The sequence below is a fragment of the Amblyraja radiata genome, chromosome 2, assembly GCF_010909765.2.
Source record: "Amblyraja radiata isolate CabotCenter1 chromosome 2, sAmbRad1.1.pri, whole genome shotgun sequence".
NCBI lineage: Eukaryota > Metazoa > Chordata > Chondrichthyes > Rajiformes > Rajidae > Amblyraja > Amblyraja radiata.
Genome location: NC_045957.1, coordinates 100,650,539 through 100,672,078, shown reverse-complemented (window position 1 = coordinate 100,672,078; position 21,540 = coordinate 100,650,539). Strand labels below are relative to the sequence as shown.

The window sequence follows — 21,540 nt, the reverse complement described above, 5'->3', positions numbered from 1 at the left end:
GATTACATCAATTTTTGCTCAAGGACTTCTGGTAAATTGCTTCTAGATTATTTCTAAATTCCTTCCATAGATTGCAGATGTCTAGCATGCTGGCCACTATACCAGCCATGTCACTATGCAACCTTCGTGTGTAGTTTGCTCTATTGAAGACCTTGGGAGCACAACGTGTGCATTCTTACTCTCCAAACAGCTCCTCAGTTCATTTCCCTCCTTTGGCTGTATTTTGACATGTAGCAAAAAACAACGTCCTGGAGGAACTTCATGGGTCAGACAGCATCTCTGAAGGGAATGGACAGATGTTGTTTCAGGTCAGGACCCTTCTGCAGTTCTTAAATGTCAGCTGACCATTCCCAACACAGATGCTGCCTGACCCGCTGTTTTTACAGTGCTTCGTTATTTGCTCAAGATTCCAGCAATGGGGAGATATTGCTTTGGTTCACTAAAATTGGGTTAAAATGTGAGGATTTGAGCAGATTCTTCTTAAGGAGAGAGGAGCAGTCAAATGATGGGTAGATACAGGAGGGAATGCCAGAATTTAGAACCGATGTAGTTAAAGGCAGAGACAAGGTAGTGGAAAGATTAAATGATTAGTGGCTGATCTGGGGCCAAGGAATGCCTAATATCACAACAATAGATATCACCTAAAGAATGAAGACGAATCCTGTTGACAAGTGTAGTTAATAGACCGTGCATCCCTTTCAGAATGTGAATGTAAAACAGACATTTCCCTTAATTTTGCAGCAAATTATATAAAGTAATTGTAACATTCGCTTCTATGTTGCCTATTCACATAATGTAGAAAAAAATCAAATGTAATCAAAAATGAAAATGTGATTATTTCTGTACAGAATACGAAGGCTCGGGAACAGAAAGACGCCAAAAACACGTAAAATGTGGAAAATGCAAGTATGGTGCAGAATGTGATGAAGATGCGGAGGATGTCTGGTAATATATCTTTCAAAAGCTACAGCAGAAGCAGCATGTATAGATTGGAATAAAGACACACTTTCATTTTGCTCAAAGCAGATGTGGTACATCTACAACAAAACAATGATTTATCTTGTATTGACTGAAAAACCCCATGTAAACGTGAGTACTAGGTGGATAATTGACATTATTTCAGATAATGGTTTCACATTCTATTGATTAAAAGTAGGAAAACAAACATCAGTCACTAGTGCTAAATGCCAATGAAAATATTTGCTGCCAGTTGTACTCAATGTCCTTGGCGTCAGGAGATCCAAGTGTGGGGGGGAGTTGTGTACAACTGACAGCCATTATGCCTATTGTAAGATTAACTAGCATCTGAAATAATGCCAATTATCCACCTTGAACTCTCCTTTACAAGGATTTCTTTAGACAAATTCCTATCCCACAAAGCTAAATTAATGCAGATGAAGAATAAAATAAAATAAAAATAACATGTGACGGATACATAGATGGAATATGAAAACAAATGCAAGGAAGAATCATGGAAAAAAGAAAACCAAATAAAAATATGTTGCATTTGAACTAATCAAATTACTCACCTCTTATTAGTCTGTGCCCTATTTATTAATATTTCACCTCATACAATCAGCCACTCGATGTTCCTATATTTTCTTTGACTCGTTGTTCTGCTAAGTTTTTAGATCGAAAACAATATTTTACATGCTGTACAGAGTATTAGGAATTTAGATATGGCGAACTTAATCTTTCTGAATCTATTCCACAGTAGTGCAGTTAAAACTATGTTGAATAATTAAGTCATATCCCACTAAAACCAGGAGTCACATATTTTGGCACAGTAATTACATTGAAGCATGGTCTGATGATATAGGATAAAGATACCCCCTTGGAACATACCTTCTTATAGAGGTATTATTTGTTAATGTAGGTTGATTTTCTTTAACAGCTTCTGAAGTAAGCAAACAGGGAACAATAACATGAATATCAATTTGACTTTGTGAAACTATAAATTGCTCCACTTTCTCGGAATCTTTTCACATTGATGAACAGTATCTTTTTGGGCAGCTTTTTACATAGGAAAACTGTAATCCTAATGTAAAAAAGGTATATTTCAGCAGTACATCAATCGTATAATATTAGAATATAATAGTTCATTATTAAAACATAAAACAGTACAGCACAGGAATACAATGTCTGTGCCGAAAATGAAGTTAAGATTAACTAATTTCATCTGCCTACGCATGATCCATATCCATGTGCCTATCCAAAAGCCTCTAAATATCACTATTATATCTGTACCCACCACCCTCTGTGTAAAACACTGTACATCTCCTTTAGACTTTGCCTCTCAAGTCTTTGGTATTTACTCCCTGGGAAAAAAATATCTCACTGTATACCCTATCTATACCCCCAATCGTTTTATATGCTTCTATCATGTAAAGTTGAGAAAGACCAAAGCAACTACCTTCACCTCCTCCTCCTTTCTATGTCGAAAACTAGAGGGCTTAGATTTAGGATTAGAGAGGAAAGATTTAAAAGGTATCTGAGGGTGGTACTGTATGTACAGTGCAGTCAGAAAGTATTCAGACTCCTTCACTTTTTTCATATTTTGTTACGTTACAGCCTTATTCTAAAATGGATTAAATCTTTTTTTTTAATCATCAATCTACATACAATACCCCATAATAAAAAAGTGAAAACAGATGTTTAGAAATGTTTTCAAAGTAATTAAAAAGGAATAACTGAAATATCACATTTACATAAATATTCAGACCCTCTGCTATGACACTCAAAATTGAGCTTAGGTTCATCCTGTTTCCATTGATTATCCTTGAGATGTTTCTACAACTTGATTGGAGTCCACCAGTGGTAAATTAAATTGATTGTACATGATTTGGAAAGGCACACACCTGTCTATATAAGGTCCCACATTTGACAATGCATGTCTGAGCAAAAACCAAGCCATAAAGGTGAAGGAATTGTCCATAGATCTCCAAGACGGGATTGTGTCAGGCCACAGATCTGGGGAAGGGTATAAAACAATTTCTGCAGCATTGCAGATCCCGAAGAGTACAGTGGCCTCCGTTATTCTTAAATGGAAGAACTTTGGAACCACCAGGACTCTTCATAGAGCTGGCACCCCGGCCAAACTGAGCAATCGGGGGAGAAGGGCCTTGGTCAGAGAGGTCACTCTGACGGAACTCCAGAGCTCCTCTGTGGAGAAGGACAACTATATCTGCAGCACTCCACCAATCAGACCTTTATGTTAGAGTGGCCAGCCGGAAGCCACTCCTCAGTAAAAGGCACATGACAGCCCGCTTGGAGTTAGCGAAAAGGCACCTAAAGGACTCGCAGACCACGAGAAAAAAGATTCTCTAGTCTGATGAAACCAAGATTGAACTCTTTGGCCTGATGCCAAGCGTCACGTCTGGAGGAAACCAGGCACCGCTCATCATCTGGCCAATACCATACCTACGGTGAAGCATGGTGGTGGCAGCATCATGCTGTGGGGATGTTTTTCAGCGGCAGGAACTGGGAGACTAGTCAGGATTGAGAGACAGGTGAACGGAGCAAAGTACAGATAGATCCTTGATGAAAACCTGCTCCAGAGCGTTATGGACCTCAGACTGGGGTGGAGGTTCACCTTCTAACAGGACAACGACCCTAAGCGCACAGCCAAGACAATGCAGGAGTGGCTTTGTGACAAGTCTGTGAATGTCTTTGAGTGGCCCAGCCAGAACTCGGACTTGAACCCGATCGAACATCTCTGGAGGGACCTGAAAATATCTGTGCATTGATGCTCCCCATCCAACCTGACAGAGTTTGAGAGGATCTGCAGAGAAGAATGGGAGAAATTACCCAAATACAGATGTGCCAAGCTTGTAGTGTCATACTCAAGAAGTCTTGAGGATGTAATCGCTGCCAAAGGTGCCTCAATAACGTGCTGAGTGAAAGGTCTAAATACTGATGTAAATGTGATATTTCAGTTCTTTCTTTTTAATTACTTTGCAAATATTTCTCAACACCTGCTTTCGCTTTTTTATTATGGGGTATTGTGTGCAGATTGATGATAAAAAAATGAATTTAATCCATTTTAGAGTAAGGCTGTAACGTAACAAAATGTGGAAAAAGGGAAGGGGTCTGAATAATTTCTGAATGCACCGTACATGGAACAAGCGACCAGTGGAAATATTGGAGGAGGGTACAGTAATGATATTTCAAAGACATTTGGTCAGGTACATGGATAGGAAAGTTTTTAACCACCAGCTAGAGGCAAGTGGAGTAACTTGGTTAGGCAACTTGGTTGGCGTGGATGTCTTGAGCTGAAGGGTTGTTTCTGTGTGACATAGCTCTATGACTCTTGACTCTGGGAAATAAATCATTACAGTAATCCTCTCTAGAAGTCCCATGTTTTCACAGATATCATTACATTTCTCTTCAATGTCTTCTGTGTCAAAGCAAACAACCTCAGGCCAGCCAGTTGTTACTCATAACAGTAATCCTCCAGCCGGATACTTGTAAATCTCCACATCATTTCTCAGACTGTTACATTGTTCTTCCAGTGGTGACCAGAACTGAACATAGCAGTTTTGTTGAGGTCAAATTAATGTTTTATTTGGTACTAACATTCCCTTCCTGCTCTTGTATGTTATACTGCGGCCAATAATGGCAAGTATGCAATCTGCTTTCTTAATCACTTTATTTGCCTGTCCTGCTGCCTTCAGGTCTATTGCCCAGCTCTGTTCCCCTACACTTCCTATATCCTGCCATTACTTATATATTCCATTGTCTTGTACAATCTCTCCAAATGCATTTGCTCGAATTCCTCTCGATTAAATTCCATTTTCCATATTTTGTGTCCGACATCTCCAATGATAGCTTCCTGTTGCCTATATCTTTCTTTCGATTATTTGTATTGTCTATTTTGAAATCATCTTCAAAACTCCTGATGATGGATCCTATATTTGAATCCAAATTGTTTATATCTTATGAAAAGCTGGAGCCCTGCAGAACCATACAGCATACAGAATGTACTTTAGCCCGACAGTCACTAAAATCCACAATGAGCCCTATTCTTTGCTTTCTGCTGCGGAAAAAAAAAATTGCCGTGTGAAACTTTATGAGTGCTTGCTAAATTCCCTAGCTATGAAATTAGAGAATTCAACGATCATGTCATTTGGTTGTAGATTACCCAGGTAAAATATGAGGTGCTGTTCCTCCAGTTTGTGTTTGGCCTCACCCTGGCAGGGTGGAGGCCCCAGATAGACATGTTAGGGTGGCAATGGGAGGTGGCATTAAAATGGCTGTCAACCCTTTGCCGAGTACCTGTGCTCTATCCACTGTGGCCTTTGGGATCTCCCGGTTGCCAAACATTTTAATTCCCCTTCCCACTCCTGCTTCTATTTCATGTGCACTTATATTAGGACATTACTCTATAAAGTAACCATATTTTCTAAATTGTTCAGTGTATCATCTGTTGCTACATTGATTCCAAAGATTGACATGCTTTTTGTTTTAATGGTGACCATAGCTTCTGCCTCTTGCCTGGTGAATGGCTTTGCTGTCATTTTGGATAGATGCTTGGAATTCCAGGCAGTCTACTCCCGCAGCAAGCTTACTTTTCTAGCCATCAAAGGTTTAAATGTGAATCTTCCCATAATTCTGTCCATTGCCATATACATTTCTCAATGTTTAAAGGCTCTGCTAACTTTCGTACATTTATATCAACTAACTTTCCACCAGTGACAAGCCTAGTACAGTCAGTGGACATTAGGAAAAAGCAGGTATGCCCATAATATGAACTTTTCTGCCCAATTGGCAATTTATGTAAGACAAATCTGCATATCCTAAAAAGACTAACATTGCCCTTGGGCAAAAGTGACCATAATATGGTTGAGTTCTTCATTAGGATGGAGAGTGACATTGTTAATTCAGAAACAATGGTTCTGAACTTAAAGAAAGGTAACTTTGAGGGTATGAGACGTGAATTGGCCAAGATTGACTGGCAATTAATTCTAAAAGGGTTGATGGTGGATATGCAATGGAAGACATTTAAAGACTGCATGGATGAACTACAAAAATTGTTCATCCCAGTTTGGCAAAAGAATAAATCAGGGAAGGTAGTACATCCGTGGATAACAAGGGAAATCAGGGATAGTATCAAAGCGAAGGATGATGCGTACAAATTAGCCAGAAAAAGCAGCATACCGGAGGACTGGGAGAAATTCAGAGACCAGCAGAGGAGGACAAAGGGCTTAATTAGGAAAGGAAAAATAGATTATGAAAGAAAACTGGCAGGGAACATAAAAACTGACTGCAAATGTTTTTATAGATATGTGAAAAGAAAGAGATTAGTTAAAACAAATGTAGGTCCCTTGCAGTCAGAAACAGGTGAGTTGATCATGGGGAACAAGGATATGGCGGACCAATTGAATAACTACTTTGGTTCCGTCTTCACTAAGGAAGACATAAATAATCTGCCGGAAATAGCAGGGGACCACGGGTCAAAGGGGTTGGAGGAATTGAGTGAAATCCAGGTTAGCCGGGAAGTGGTGTTGGGTAAATTGAATGGATTAAAGGCCAATAAATCCCCAGGGCCAGATAGGCTGCATCCTAGAGTACTTAAGGAAGTAGCTCCAGAAATAGTGGATGCATTAGTAATAATCTTTCAAAACTCTTTAGATTCTGGAGTAGTTCCTGAGGATTGGCGGGTAGCAAACGTAACCCCACTTTTTAAGAAGGGAGGGAGAGAGAAAACGGGGAATTACAGACCAGTTAGTCTAACATCGGTAGTGGGTAAACTACTAGTGGCCGACTAGGAAAAGGGGAGATGCAGCGAGACCTGGGTGTCATGGTACACCAGTCATTGAAAGTAGGCATGCAGGTGCAGCAGGCAGTGAAGAAAGCGAATGGTATGTTAGCTTTCATAGCAAAAGGATTTGAGTATAGGAGCAGGGAGGTTCTACTGCAGTTGTACAGGGTCTTGGTGAGACCACACCTGGAGTATTGAGTGCAGTTTTGGTCTCCAAATCTGAGGAAGGACATTATTGCCCTAGAGGGAGTGCAGAGGAGGTTCACCAGACTGATTCCTGGGATGTCAGGACTGTCTTATGAAGAAAGGCTGGATAGACTTGGTTTATACTCTCTAGAATTTAGGAGATTGAGAAGGGATCTTATAGAAACTTATAAAATTCTTAAGGTGTTGGACAGGCTAGATGCAGGAAGATTGCTCCCGATGTTGGGGAAGTCCAGGACAAGGGGTCACAGCTTAAGGATAAGGGGGAAATCCTTTAAAACCGAGATGAGAAGAACTTTTTTCACACAGAGAGTGGTGAATCTCTGGAACTCTCTGCCACAGAGGGTAGTCGAGACCAGTTCATTGGCTATATTTAAGAGGGAGTTAGATGTGGCCCTTGTGGCTAAGGGGATCAGAGGATATGGAGAGAAGGCAGGTACGGAATACTGAGTTGGTTGATCAGCCATGATCATATTGAATGGCGGTGCAGGCTCGAAGGGCCGAATGGCCTACTCCTGCACCTAATTTCTATGTTTCTATGTTTCTATTAGAATGATCAAGATGGCATTCAGCAGTTGCATAAGACTCTCACTCCGGTGTAAAAAAAACTCCTCAAAATATAGGCTAGAATGTTTTAATTTTAAAGGAGGGGTTTTCCAGATTTACAATGGTATTGAAATCCCTGACACAATTCAGATGAAATATAGTAAAAGTTAAATAAAGGTAGCATTGTGTCACCAAGGAGAGACGGGACTAGCAGCTCAACATTCCAGAGAATGGGAATTTCTGGCATGATTGGAAAGGAGAGGGGGCTCTGTATCTTTGATCAAGTAGGTCATCATTGCAGTAACAAGGGAATATGTTTTACAAGTCTCTTTAAACAAGACCATTGAGAATTAACATTGGTGTTGTTGATGGTAAGGTTAAGAGAAAGGTTTGAGAGGGCTTGACAATGGTCAATAATTCTGTACTCACTCCGATCGATGGCTGAATGAGAAAGAAATCTAATTCCCAACTCACTTAAATTTTCCACGAAATTGTAAGATTTCAAGCCCCATAAATGGAGTATGGCCTCCAATAAATATAAACAAATGGATCGAACAAGTTATGAGGGAAAGCGTTAATAAATGTTCACGCTGAGCTGTTTAGATTTTAGGCGAACATTATTATTTCAATTTTCTAATCATGCTCACACACTTTGTCGAGTATATTGAACATTGTGAAGAATTTGATTGGCATTTACAAATGGCAATTGGACATGTCATTTGGCTATAATGATAATGGTTGGTCGTCATCCCCCCCCCCCCAAAATAAAATCACTATTTAATGTTTCATAAGACGGAAATGTATTTGGCATCTTGCAAAGAATAAAGGACATATTAAACCCTGAGAGAATTCGGTTTCATCATTCGTGTTTCTTTCGTTGATATTTGCCAGTGATCTCAAATAACACAACATTCAATAAAAGCAAACTGTAGACACTTGTGCATTATGCAAAAGACTTCTGTGCAGCTGGATCAGTTATATTAAATTGAATCATTAGTGTCTAATATGCATTGGTAAAGAAGCCAGTAAAATCGGCAAAGCTGAACAAACACCAGTGTTTATGTAGAGCAACTGGGGCGTGAAATATTTTGAGAGAGTCTACAAAATAGATCCCGCCAAGTCATATAAACCTGTCCTCTGAACCACTTTGAAAGGGGCAAACTAGTAAGGAAAAATCTGTCACGAGCAATACACGTTGTCTCTGTTGAGCCTATGCTGCTTATGGAAGAATCTCTAACTATGATTTTAAACAAGTCAATGAAGTCTGTGATATTTCTATAAACTCAATCCTTCACACATTAAGCATTTAGTCTATCGGCAATGAAGTGATCAATTATGCTTAAAATAATTACCTTTGCAGTATGTGCATTTAATTTAGCTGTCTGTGATATGTTTTGCTTTCAGTAGTGGTAGATGTGGCAATATTATGTTTATAGGTTTCATAATTATGTAATTTGCATATGTGATTTCTTTAGCTGACAATTCGATACAATGTGGATATTTTGATTTATCAGGTGTGTATGTAATATAGACTGCAGCAGATTCAACTACAATCCAGTGTGTGCATCTAATGGAAAATCATACGATAGTCCTTGCCTTGTCAAAGAAGCATCCTGCCAGAGACAGGAGTGGATTGAAGTAAAACGTCTTGGTAAATGCCAAGGTAAATAACTTATTTTCAGAAATGATGCATTAATTCCAAATTCCCTGAGGTCTATGACATCGACATCTGTTTTGGGTGTTGAAATTCTGCTAAACTCATCAACTTATGTGTAGAGTTTTGGAAATGATAAAGTAAAAGCCATAGTTGATGCATCATGTACCTCATCCATAATGTAATAATTGGCATTTCACCCAGTCTTTTTCATTTCCATTCACCTCATGTAGCTTCCCATTGAGTGTTTAGCTCCAGATGAATTTACATTTTTCTCTTTTCAAAGCTATAGTACACTTACTAGGTGTTTTCCATTGATAATTCCATTCTGGTGTTTTCCATTGATAATTTTGCATTTCTAAATGAAAATATGCCTCCCCTGTAATGGCATGTCAGCTTGTTTGATCACAGCAAATATCAACGGAATCATCTATTAATGTGTTGCACTTAATCCCAAACAATACAACATTGAAGTGAGGGGAAAAAAGGTGAATAATGGAATGGTGAGTGATAAGATCATGGCAATAGGATCAGTTTGGGGATAAGGCCATATTTGTTAAAGGTTCAATTATTATGTATGTCTATGTATGTCTGATGAAGGCCAAAATGTCAAAAGCCTTTTGACCACCTCATTTACCTGCGACTCGACCTTCAAGGAACCATGCACCTGTACTCCTAGATCTCTCTGCTCTACAACACTACCCAGAGGCCTACCATTTACTGTGTAGGTCCTGTCTCAAAATGCAACACCTCACATTTCTCTATATTAAATTTCATTAACCATTCCTCCGCCCACCTGGCCAATCGATCCAGATCCTGCTGCAATCATTCACAACCATCTTCACTCTCTGCAAAATCACTAACTTTTGTATCATCAGCAAATTTGCTAATCTTGCCCTGGATGTTCTCATCCAAATCATTGATGTAGATGACAAACAGTAACGGGCCCAGCACCGAACCCTGAGGCACACCACTAGTCACAGGCATCCAGTCTGAGAAGCAACCTTCCACTATTACACTCTGCTTCCTTCCATGGAGCCAATTTGCTATCCATTCATCTATCTCTCCTTGGATCCCATGCGATCTAACCTGCCGGAGCAGCCTACCATGCGGAACCTTGTTGAACGCCTTACTGAAGTCCACGTACACAACATCTACAGCTCTGCCTTCATCAACCTTTTAGGTCACGTCTTCAGAAAATTCAATCAGGTTTGTGAGACACGACCTCCCACGTATAAAACCATGCTGACTATTCCTAATCAGCCCTTGCCCATCCAAATGCCTGTATACCCTATCCCTTAGAATATTCTCCATTAACTTACCAACTATAGATGTTAAGCTCACCAGCCTATAGTTCCCAGCATTTTCCCTTCAGCCCTTCATTGCAAGAGAATTGCAAGAGAGTATAGGAACATGAATATCATCTTGCAGCCATACATAGCCGTGGTGAGACTCCATCTGGATTTGAGTGTGTAGTTTTGGTCTAATTATTTAGTTCCAGACAGACTGGATGCAGAGAGGATGTTCTGGGGAGTAATACTCCAGGGGTTGCAGCCTCATGATGTGGTCACGTACTGAGGGACAGTGAATAGCTTCTTCACTTCCATAACCTTTCCCTTCACCTAGCTGAAATTGTTTTCTCATAGAATAATTTATTTGCTCGTCTCCTCAAAGTAAGTGGTCTTGTCGTGGAGACAAGTTAAGCTTGTCATTTTACGGGATATGTGTAACATTCTTTGTTTCAGCCTTCATTAGATCCTCACCCTCACTTTCTGCTCCTGCCCTGAACTGGAAAATGTCATCAACATTATTACAAATTTCACCTTCCTGCACCTTCTCTTGGCGTAGATCTGACTCTACCCTTGCATAACATCTGCTTCAGTATTTCTGGGGCTATGCCAGCACCATTCACTCTGCAGCCACTGACTACCAACATTATGCTAACTGCACTGCCTTCCACACAATTTCCAATAAGGAGTCCATTGAATTCTCCAATAAAGAGCTTTGGGACATTTTTGCTATTTTAACGGCACTATAAAAATGCAATTACTTGTGCACTAGTTCATTTTTTTAGATAGGAGCTTAATCTCCAACTGACTCACTTTGGGACATGTTGTGAATTTTGATAATGCCAGGCTTAAACTCTTCCATTGGATGAATTAATTTAAACATTAATCTCAATTGTAGGATATCATTTAAAGCAGTCATTGCAAAGGTGACCCTTTATCAAATGGTGACCATGCCTTGATTGCAAAAAGACACTATTGGATTCTACTAAATCTGATTACCAATCCAATTAGAGAAACCTTGACAGTGCAATAAGACATCAGGAAGAGGATAAATAATTGGATCAATGTAGCATGCAGAAGACGTTTTATGCATAAATGATTTCGGTGAGAATGAATGATTCTTGTGAAGCAAGATGGTCAGAAGCATCCATAGGGGTTGCGTCTCAATACCAAGATTAAGTGGGAGTGAGTGTGTGAATGTGAATATAACATTCTCATAGACTTGGAAACAAATCAAATCACTCTACTTGAACCAGTAAGACATAATTAGACTTATGTTAGTTTTATGTAATTTGTAATAAAACAAAGATTATTTGTGTTTTCTCTTTTCTGATTTTCGCCCTAGATATTAACCCGAGCTCCAGCCTCTTCTTAATCTGCAGTTGAACTAATCTGTAGTTGAATACCATGGTGGGATCAATTGAACATGGTTTATTGAAGAAGCAGACATAGAATCATAGAATAATACCGCACGGAAACAGGCTTTTCCCCCAGGGTCCCAACCCGGAACATCAACTATCCATGTTCCCCAGAGATGGTGCCTGACCCGCTGAGTTACTTCAGCACTTTGTGTCTTTTTTGTAAAGCTGCATCTGTAGTTCCTTATTTCACCAGTAGATGACAGGTGGGCTGAAGATGGGTGATGGGCAGGTGGAGCCAGGTGGAGCCAGGTGGGGGGCGATGGGCAGATGGAGCCAGGTGGGGGAGAAGAGGGAGTGGAATATGGAACCGTACAATGAAGAAAAGTTAGTTGCCACTTTGAGCTGATGGGAGTGAGGGCAAGGGAGGGGGGAGGTTGAAACAGCTACTGAAGGGTGATATGCAGGATGAACAGGTTAGCAATGTTGGAATCCAATGAATAAGGAAGGTAATAATGGGAACCAATAAGGGACAGATAAAGGTAGATGGAATCAGATAGGGGTGGGGATCTGGTGGGTAATGCGTGTCGGAACTACGTAAATGGAATTCGGAGAAAAAGGAGGAGGGGGACGAAAATCAGAGATGAGGTCGGGAAGGGGGTCAACACTCTTTTTTACACCTCTTCCCTCCTCTCCAGCGACCTAACCAACCTTTTTGGGTGAGGTAAAAATTCATGTACACCTTTGTTCAACTTTATCCACTGCATTTGATGTTCCTGACGTGGCCTGGTCTACATCAGTGAGACCAGGCATGACCATTTTACAGCATATTTGCTCCATCTGCAAACATCCCTAGCACCTGGTTGCAGCCGTTTTAACATCGCTTTTCATTCCCTCATTGACCTGTCCACCTTTGGCCTTTTCCATTGCCAGGGTGAAGCCCAATACAAACTATGTTTATTTAATGTTGCTTTTTTCTTGTAGAACAGAGCTTCCATTTTTGTTGTTTCCACTCCTACCTACTTGCTTTACATTTTAACACCTTTTTGTCTCTAACTTTCAACTCACTTCCCATTCCCACACCAAATAGTCCGTCTTTGTCCTCCACTGCCAGGGTGAGACCCATATTCTACCTGGATATTCTACAATCAAATGGTATGAACCTTGAGTTTTCCAATTTAGGGCAGCTCTTACCTCCTGCATTCCCCCCCCCCCCCCCTTCCGATCTACTTGAGCCTCCCATTTCTATTCCCTTTCCCATAGCCTTTCCTGCCCTCATGCTCCATTTGTGCTCCTCACAACATCATTGTGCCTCTGCCTACTTACCACAGTAGCCCTTCCGCTCTTCATCTCTTCCTTAATAGTTCTTATAATCACCTTTCCTACTTAGTAGATTCCTGCACTGGTAGCATTTGTGTCCCCACTCATCACCTTCAAGCCCCTGTCTCCAGATTCACCCGACCCCCTTCTTCTTTATGTCCGCTTTCACCTATCACCCACCTGCCTCTATCTCCTAACTCTTCTCCTCCCCTCCCCGCCCCTCCCCCCACCGGTCAATTTATCACCGCTGGGCCCATGTCACAGGCCTCCCTCTATTCCTTATTCTCTATACGAGCACCCAATGGCCAAAACATTGACCATTCCTTCTCCTCCACACATTCTGTCAACTCACTATGTTTCTCCGGCAATTTTTTTGTTCTAGATTCCATCATCCGCAGTCTCTTGTGTCTCCTCAAGGTAGATGAAGATTGTCAACCTGAAGCATTGATTCTGTTTTTCTTTTTCCCCTTCCACGGATGTTGCCTGATCTTCTGTTGCAGTCGGCCACAGATATTTCCGCTAATGTATCATTGCTTCTTCCTAGATGACTCTGGTTCTTTGGGGAAGGACAATGGATTTCAGCTGGGAACAGAAATTAAAGGCAAGTATCAGAAACCCTCTCTGAGATGGTAACATTACCGATCGGTTTACTTACCTTTTTTTCTCAACGAGCTTTACCTTCGACTACATTCGATTGCCTTCGATTACATACAATAGCATTACAACCTACTACCACCTATCTTGATTAAACCTACGAGTAAAAAAATATTGATTTTTTCCATGGCGACCTTTATTTACTCGCGGGCATTTTGCAGAATGTTGAAAAAAATGCCGCCACCTAGCTGAGGCCTCGAGTACGCAGGGACTACTCTCGAGCATGAAGGAGAGTTACAAAGACCTCCTAGGACCTTGTGTCGACCATGCAGCGAGTATGAGTCGAGGGCAAACTCTTCTAATCTCGCCAATTAGGTTGCCGCAGTGGGACAGCCCCTGAACTGTAGTAATTCAAAAGAAGTGTAATTAAAGATTGCAACAGTGCAAATGACAGTTTGTTGATGGTTAACGTATGCCCATTGAAGACGTTCCTTCATACGTATCTCCTAGATACTATAGCCAGAGCAGTTCCTGGGTACAAACATGTGCTCTCACAGATGACGAATATTCCTTCTTGAGATCCAACAAGACGGTTATAATTGCTGATGGTTATCAACATTTACTGCAGCCAGAAGGCCTTGAAACCAATAGTTACAAAAATTACTTTATAGTTTAGTTTAGTTTATTTCAAAGATTCAGCAAGGAAATAGGTAGTTTAGCAAGAAGAGCTGATTTTGTACATACATCTGTAAGCTGTAGGATTGAAGCATGTCAAAACGTTTTGTACTGCACAGAGGTCAGATGGTAAAGCTGAGGAACAGTTCCCTTTCTCACAGATGAGCACGGGTTCATCATCAACTGGCAGGATGCATTTTCACATTGCGTCCCATTTCAGAGCAAAAATGTTACTGTAATGCATGTTTGGCACACATGCAGGGAAAACCTTACACTTTGTTGAATGAAATACTCTGAGTTACAAAACTGCAATTGAGGAAATAAGGTATTTATTTAAATTACTCCAGGTGCTTTTTGAAAGTACTTTCTGCGGTGAGCAGCAGAATGATAACTACAGCAGGAAACTTGTGGCAGAAGAAATAAGAAATAATAGTGACATTTGTTAATTTATTTTAAGATGCCAGTGATCAAAGAGAAGATATTTACACTGGAAATTACCAGCCATGTTCAGAGCATGTTTGCATGCATGGAAAATGTGAATACATTTACGCTCGCCGAGAGACATCCTGTCTGTAAGTGTCTGTTTTATTCTTCTCCTTCTGTCAAAATAATAGGCCGTTGATCAGCATGCTTTCCAAGTTCAGAATATTCTTATTGCTAAAGATCCAAAAAGTACCAACAAATAATTAGAAGTACATTGTTTGCTCTCAGATATTGGGAAAGCTTGCTTTAATTGGCAATATTAATATGTACCTTGTTTGGCGCTATGTGCATGACCTGATTAGATTAATGTGTAAAACAATAATTTCCTCACTGGAGATTGATTGGCTAGACTGTTAGATAACTGTCGGTTGTTGCCATAACAGAATATTCAAGTGCTGCCTTTTACACATTATCCAATAAATGGAATAATCTGAAATTTTTTAATGATAAACAGTTCCTTTGTTCAAATTTGTGAAGAGTTTTGTTTGGATAAGGACACAATTTATAAACTCAGACTTTTAGAATAGAATAGAATAGTTTCTTTATTGTCATTGTAACATGAACCATGTACAACGAAATTGTAAAATGTCAGCCAGTCAGTGCACCATTTCAAACATTTCTAAAAGCTAACGATACATACAAGGTAAAATATTTAAAAAGATAAGCAACTAAAATAAATATCATAAAAATAGCACGCATAAACACCCAGCCCTACATCCTTCTGTCGATTTCACAGTCTCTTAGTATGTATCGCCCCTGCGTTCCTTGGCGGCTACATTTAGTGCCTTTATAGCAGTGGGGTAAAAACTGTTTTTAAGTCTGTTTGTCCTTGTCCTTGTAGATCTGTACCGTCTGCCTGACGGCAACAGTTCAAACAGGGAGTGTCCGGGGTGGGAAATGTCCTTTATAATACTCTGGGATTTTTTGATGCAGCGGGAACTGTGTAAGTCCTCCAAGGTAAGGAGAGGGCAGCCGACAATCCTCTGGGCGTTGTCAATGGCCCTCTGGAGCGCTTTCCTCTGAGCCGCTGTGCAGCTGGTGTACCATACGCATACACAGTATGTTAGGATGCTCTCAATGGAGCACCGATAAAAGGACAGCAGCAGTCTCTGAGTGATGTTATTCTTCCTGAGCACCCTCAGGAAGTGCAGTCTCTGCTGGACCTTTTTCAGCAGCGCAGAGGTGTTCACGCTCCACGTCAGGTCCTCCTCAATATGGATTCCCAGGAAGCGGAAATCCGCCACCCTCTCCACACAGTCCCCTCTGATAATTAATGGTACCATGTCCGTTTTATTCTTTCTGAAGTCTATTATTATTTCCTTTGTCTTTAAGGTGTTGAGGAGCAGGTTTTCATAATTAAAATGTGATCTATTTATTCATACAAAATACAATTTCTCCAAAGGTTTGCCTGTTTGTCAAAACAAATCTTATAATTAAAAAAAAATTCACTGCAATTCCCATGTACATAAAGTTAAGGGCCTGTCCCACTTGCGTGTCTTTGGCATGCTAATTACGCGACCTCGTGGTCGCGTTGAGGCGCGACCGCCCCGCGAAGGTCGCGCGCAATTTCATGCATTCACACAGCCGTCTGGAGCGCGTGACGTCATTTGAAGATGGCCGCAAAATGCAGGAGTAACTCAGCGGGACCGGCAGCATCTCTGGAGAGAAGGAATGGGTGATGTTTCGTGTCGAGACCCTTCTTCAGTCTGAAAGAAGGGTCTTGACCGGAAACGTCACCCATTGCTTCTCTCCAGAGATGCTGCCGGGCCCGCTGAGTTAATCCAGCATTTTGTGTCTATCTTCAATTTTCTTGGCCCCACTCTGGGAGTAGAAGTGGGGGCAGATCTGGACCGCCACGGCCGTGAACCCCAGGCTGAGTTTGGTGATTGTTTGCCTGCTTCTGCTGCTGTTGGAGGTGAGACGTTGCGTTGCGCCAGGGTCTTGGGCCTGTCCCACTTTGGCCGTCAGTTACGCGACAGGCCGTTGGTGTGCGAAGATTTCGATCGCTCCAAAAATTTCGGAGCCCCGCGCGATGTCGCGCACAACTACATACCCTTCCGCATTTCTCAGTGGGACCGGCCCCGCGCGGCCATACGATGCCCGTGCGCCTCAACACGACCACGAGGTCGCGTAATTTGCGTGCTAAGGACACGTAAGTGGGACAAGGTCTTTACTTCCAAGATGGTAGACGCACTAATTAGCAAGGGGTGAAATTATTGCTGTACAATAATACAGATGCACAACTGACCTGTATGTGCATTCTGTGAGGTAGATGCAGAGTGGCAGGCTCAATCCCAAATGATAGTACTAAGAGCTCCTTAGCTCAGCTCTAAGGAAATCTTTTCAAGTCGTGCAATGAATAAAGTTCCAGAAAGGATTCCGATAGCTGTAAAGGTGAGATATTATTTACATGCATTATTCACTTCATTTTGTGATCTTACCATCACAAACTGTCTGATGTGTAAAGGCAGTCAAGAAGTTGCTCGCTGCTTCATTCAAGATGACATTTCAATAATGTAGATGTTGCTCTTGTTAAAGCTTTCATCCTTTCGGGTCAAGTGGTTAAATTCTTTCCACATATCTAATTTCCTGTTGTGCTCCTGGTGGACTATAGGCTTGACCTCACCGAGCAGACATATGTGCGAACATGACTGACCAACAACTGTTAGTCTCTTCGGGATGTGAAAGAATCATTATCATATTTCACAAAATAATTATGATTAGAAATAATCTGTTGTGTGCAAAGCATGGATTCACTTGATACCGGAAGTTTGAACACGTTCATCACCCTACATTAAATTGTAAAACTGGCAAATAAATCAGCAAATTGCACCCTTAGTATAAGAAATAATGGAAATGCCTTCAAATAGATTTTCATGTAAAAGATGAGGAAGCATAAAATTTACATAAAAAGTAATAGAACATATTTTAGGTATGAACTGCAGTTTACATTGTGTTAATAGAAACAGGAAAAGCTAGAAATTGACTATGTTTTAGCTGCAGTGAATACAAAGAGATGGCATGTAAAAGGGCATAGAGACTGAGAATGGTGACTGACACAAAAGGTCAAGGTGCTGGGTGAGAAAGATTGATGGCAGCTTGTGAAATACAACTGAGGGAAGTGAAGAAAGGCAGAGGTAAAGAGAAAAAAAGTATATACCAGAAGTATGAGATGCACAACAATTCAGGTGCTGGATCTCTGAAATAAAAGAGAGAATGCAGGAAATGCACAGCATGTCAGCATTTCTTCCTGTTCCCAATATTAACTTTAATCTCAGATTTCCAGTTAGTGCAGCAGCCTAAATCTCACAGTTCCAGCTTGTGTTTTCTGTCCTCATTCTTTTCTGCGCAGATCAACTGTGATAACAAACCCACTTCACATTCTCACAACCTTTTATTTAGCTTAGACACACATGAAATCATATCCTTCGGCCCACCGGGTCCATGCCGACCATCAATCACCCGTTCACATCAGTTCTATGTTATCCAGCTTTCGCATCCACTCCCGATACACGAGATACCATTTTTTTTTCAAAGGCCAATTAACCTTTGGGATGTGAGAGGAAACCGGAGCACCCAAAGAAAACCATGCGGTCATAGGAAGAACGTGCAAACTCCACAGAGACAGTATGCGAGGTCAGGATCAAATCCAAGTGCTTGGCACCGTGAGACAGCAGCTACACAAGCTGCACCACTTTGCTGCCTAATATCATTCAATATCTCTTAGTCTTCACGCAACACAGGTGTCCCTCACACCCTCACACAGGTATTCCCTCTGTTCTCACACAGTCAGGATGCTTGCCTTTCACTTTACCTAATATTGGAAAAAGTGAATAGACCCATGTAATATGCATAACATTATTTTGTTGGAAGGAACCAGTAAGTACAGTCAGATTCAGAACCTTGTAACAAAATCAATGAAACGGGAGCACTGCATTAAATTTCACATTAATCACAGTGCTCTCATCTTGTGAAGTAAGTTATTTTACTCAGATCCATAATTTTCAATTGTTAAATAAATAGTTGATTGGTGTTAACCGAACCTTTACACATGTTTCCTTTGTTAATATTTGTTTGACACAAGTAAATGGTTCTCAAAATTTTGTTTTTAGAAATGGCCTGCTGATTTGTTTTGCAGTACAATACAATTTATTGTCATGTGCAGATTTGTTCCATACTACAGGAAAGATGTGATTACGCTAGAATGGGGGGAGACAACATTCACAAGGATGTTACCTGGATTGGATGGCTTGAGTTATAAAGAGAGATTGTATAGCTGTTTAAGAAGGAACTGCAGATGCTGGAAAATCGAAGGTAGACAATAATGCTGGAGAAACTCAGTGGGTGAGGCAGCATCTATGGAGCGAAGGAAATAGGCAACGTTTTGGGCCGAAACCCTTCTTCAGACTGATGTGATTGTATAGCTGTGTTTATTTTCTTTGGAGCAAAGGAGACTGAGAGCTAACATGATAGAGATCTATAAAATTACTAGACCAAGTGCAGACCCGTTGGGTCTGTTCCCCCAACATGCAGTTGTGGGGGGGGGAGGCGGCACGCAGCGTCACACACACTAACTATCCCCCCCACCCCCCCCCGCTAATTACCCCCTTGATATTATATTAATATTATTAATTTGCTCCTTTTACCCCATAACCACCCTATCTACTGACGCATAGCCCCCAACTTGCAGTCACATCTAGAGAGGGAGGGGAGAGGGGCGGGGTTAGAGAGTGAGGGCAGAGAGAGAAGGGGCAGAGACAGAGAGAGAGACAGAAACACAGAGAGAGGGGCAAGAAGGATGGGAGGTGGAGAGGAGGAGAAGGGGGAGGGTGGGTGAGGGGGGAAACGTGGGGGAGGAGGGGAGGAGAGAGAGAGGGTTGAGAGTGAGGGGAGAAGAAGAGAGGGGGTTGCTGAGCAGGGGGGAGAGGTGGGGAGCAGGGAGGAGGGAAGAGGGGTAGGGGTTGTGGAGGGGAGGGGGTGTTAGGGTAGGGAGGGGATGGGGGAGGGGCGGGGGAAGGAGGGGAGAGAGAGAGAGAGGAGAGGGGGCGTGAGGGGGGAGCGGGGGGAGAGGGGGAGGAGAGAGTGGAGGCGGGGGGGAGAGAGGAGGGAGGGGAGAGGGGGGAGAGAGGGGTGTGCTGAGAGGGGTGGTGAGGTGAGGGGAGGGGGATGAGGTCGGGAGCAGGGAGGGGGAGGGTGGAGGGAAGGGGGTAGGGGTGTGTGGAGGGAGGGGGGTTTAGGGGAGGGAGGGATGGAGGGGAGGAGAGGGAGAAAAAGAGGGGAGAGAGAGAGAGAGAGGGGGGGAAGGGGGAGAGGAGAGGAGGGGGGGAGAGGAGAGGAGAGGGGGGAGAGGAGGGGGGAGGAGGGTGGGGGAGAGGAGAGGAGAGGGGAGGAGAGGGGGGGTGAGAGGAGAGGGGGGTGAGAGGAAAGGGGGTGGAGGAGGGGAGGGGGGGGAGAGGAGGGAGGGGGGGAGAGGAGAGGAGGGGGAGAGAGGAGAGGAGGGGGAGCAGAGGAGAGGAGGGGGGAGAGAGGAGAGGGGGAGAGGGGGGGAGAGGAGAGGGGGGGAGAGGAGAGGGGGGGAGAGGAGAGGGGGGGAGAGGAGAGGGGGGGAGAGGAGAGGGGGGGTAGAGGAGAGGGGGGAGAGGAGAGGGGGGAGAGGGAGGGGGGTGTAGAGGAAGGGGGGGAGAGATAGAGAGAGAAAGGGAGAGAGACATGGGGGGAGAGAGAGAGAGAAAGAGAGAGGGATAGGGAGAGTGAGAGGGAGGAGGGGAGAGAGAGGAGGAGAGAGAGAGAGGGTGCCTTTTTACTTCAACCCAAACAACCATTTGCAGGCAGTGCTTTTTTCCCCCTCAAACTAACCATATTTTCATTTTCAAACCACATTATGGGTACTCACAGCTGTGGAGACATTTGTTCAGTGTTATTCAGAGCTCTGATTGAGGCACACCACTTGCAGAGACTGATTGAGGCACACCACTTGCAGAGACTGATTGAGGCACACCACTTCCTGGTTTTATAGTCCATCCCCCTCCCTCCAGCAGGGGCAGCAGAGAGAATGGGGAATTTTGTAAAAACATTAATATCTCTGTCATTTTTCATCGACGGGAAAAATCCTCGGCACACATGCGGCGGATGGGGGCTCTGAGTGAGGTGGCCAAAAATGACAGCCGTAGGTGGCGGCGTTCTCTCGGAAATCGCAGCACAGACGGCCAAAAGCGGTCAAGAACAGAGATTTAGTAATATAGATGAGAGGTGTAGGTATCCAGAGACTTATTTCAGTGGTAAAGATATATAGTACTAGAGGATGTAGATTTTTGAGCGGAAGAAGGTTTGAAATGCATCTCAGGGATAAGTCTTTCACACAAAGAATAGTTGATATCTGGAATGATCTGGCAGAGGAGATGGTGGAGGCAGAAAACGTAACAACATTTAAGAGGTCTCTGGACAGGTATTTAAAATAAGCACGACAGAGAGGGATATGGAATTAATGCAGGCAAGTAGGATTACTAAAGATAAGCACGATGGTTGGCAGAGATGCGGTGGGCCAAAGGGCCTGTTTTTATGGTATACAATGCTATGACTACGGGTTCTGATGCCCCCATTGATGCTTGTTTTCTCGTAAACTTTACCAAATATAGCTTTAAGCATTAATTATTCAGA

The 21,540-nt window shown here is 42.4% G+C and overlaps 1 protein-coding gene across 1 annotated transcript in view; it reads left to right on the top strand.

Moving 5' to 3' along the window:
* Window positions 1–21,540, top strand: part of tmeff1 (transmembrane protein with EGF like and two follistatin like domains 1) — a 226,512-nt gene that overhangs the window by 186,747 nt on the left and 18,225 nt on the right. The window contains exons 5-8 of the mRNA XM_033012319.1: window positions 849–945; window positions 9,025–9,173; window positions 13,676–13,732; window positions 14,858–14,972. Of these exons, the coding sequence (XP_032868210.1) occupies window positions 849–945; window positions 9,025–9,173; window positions 13,676–13,732; window positions 14,858–14,972 (418 nt within the window). The remainder of the gene's footprint in view (window positions 1–848; window positions 946–9,024; window positions 9,174–13,675; window positions 13,733–14,857; window positions 14,973–21,540) is intronic.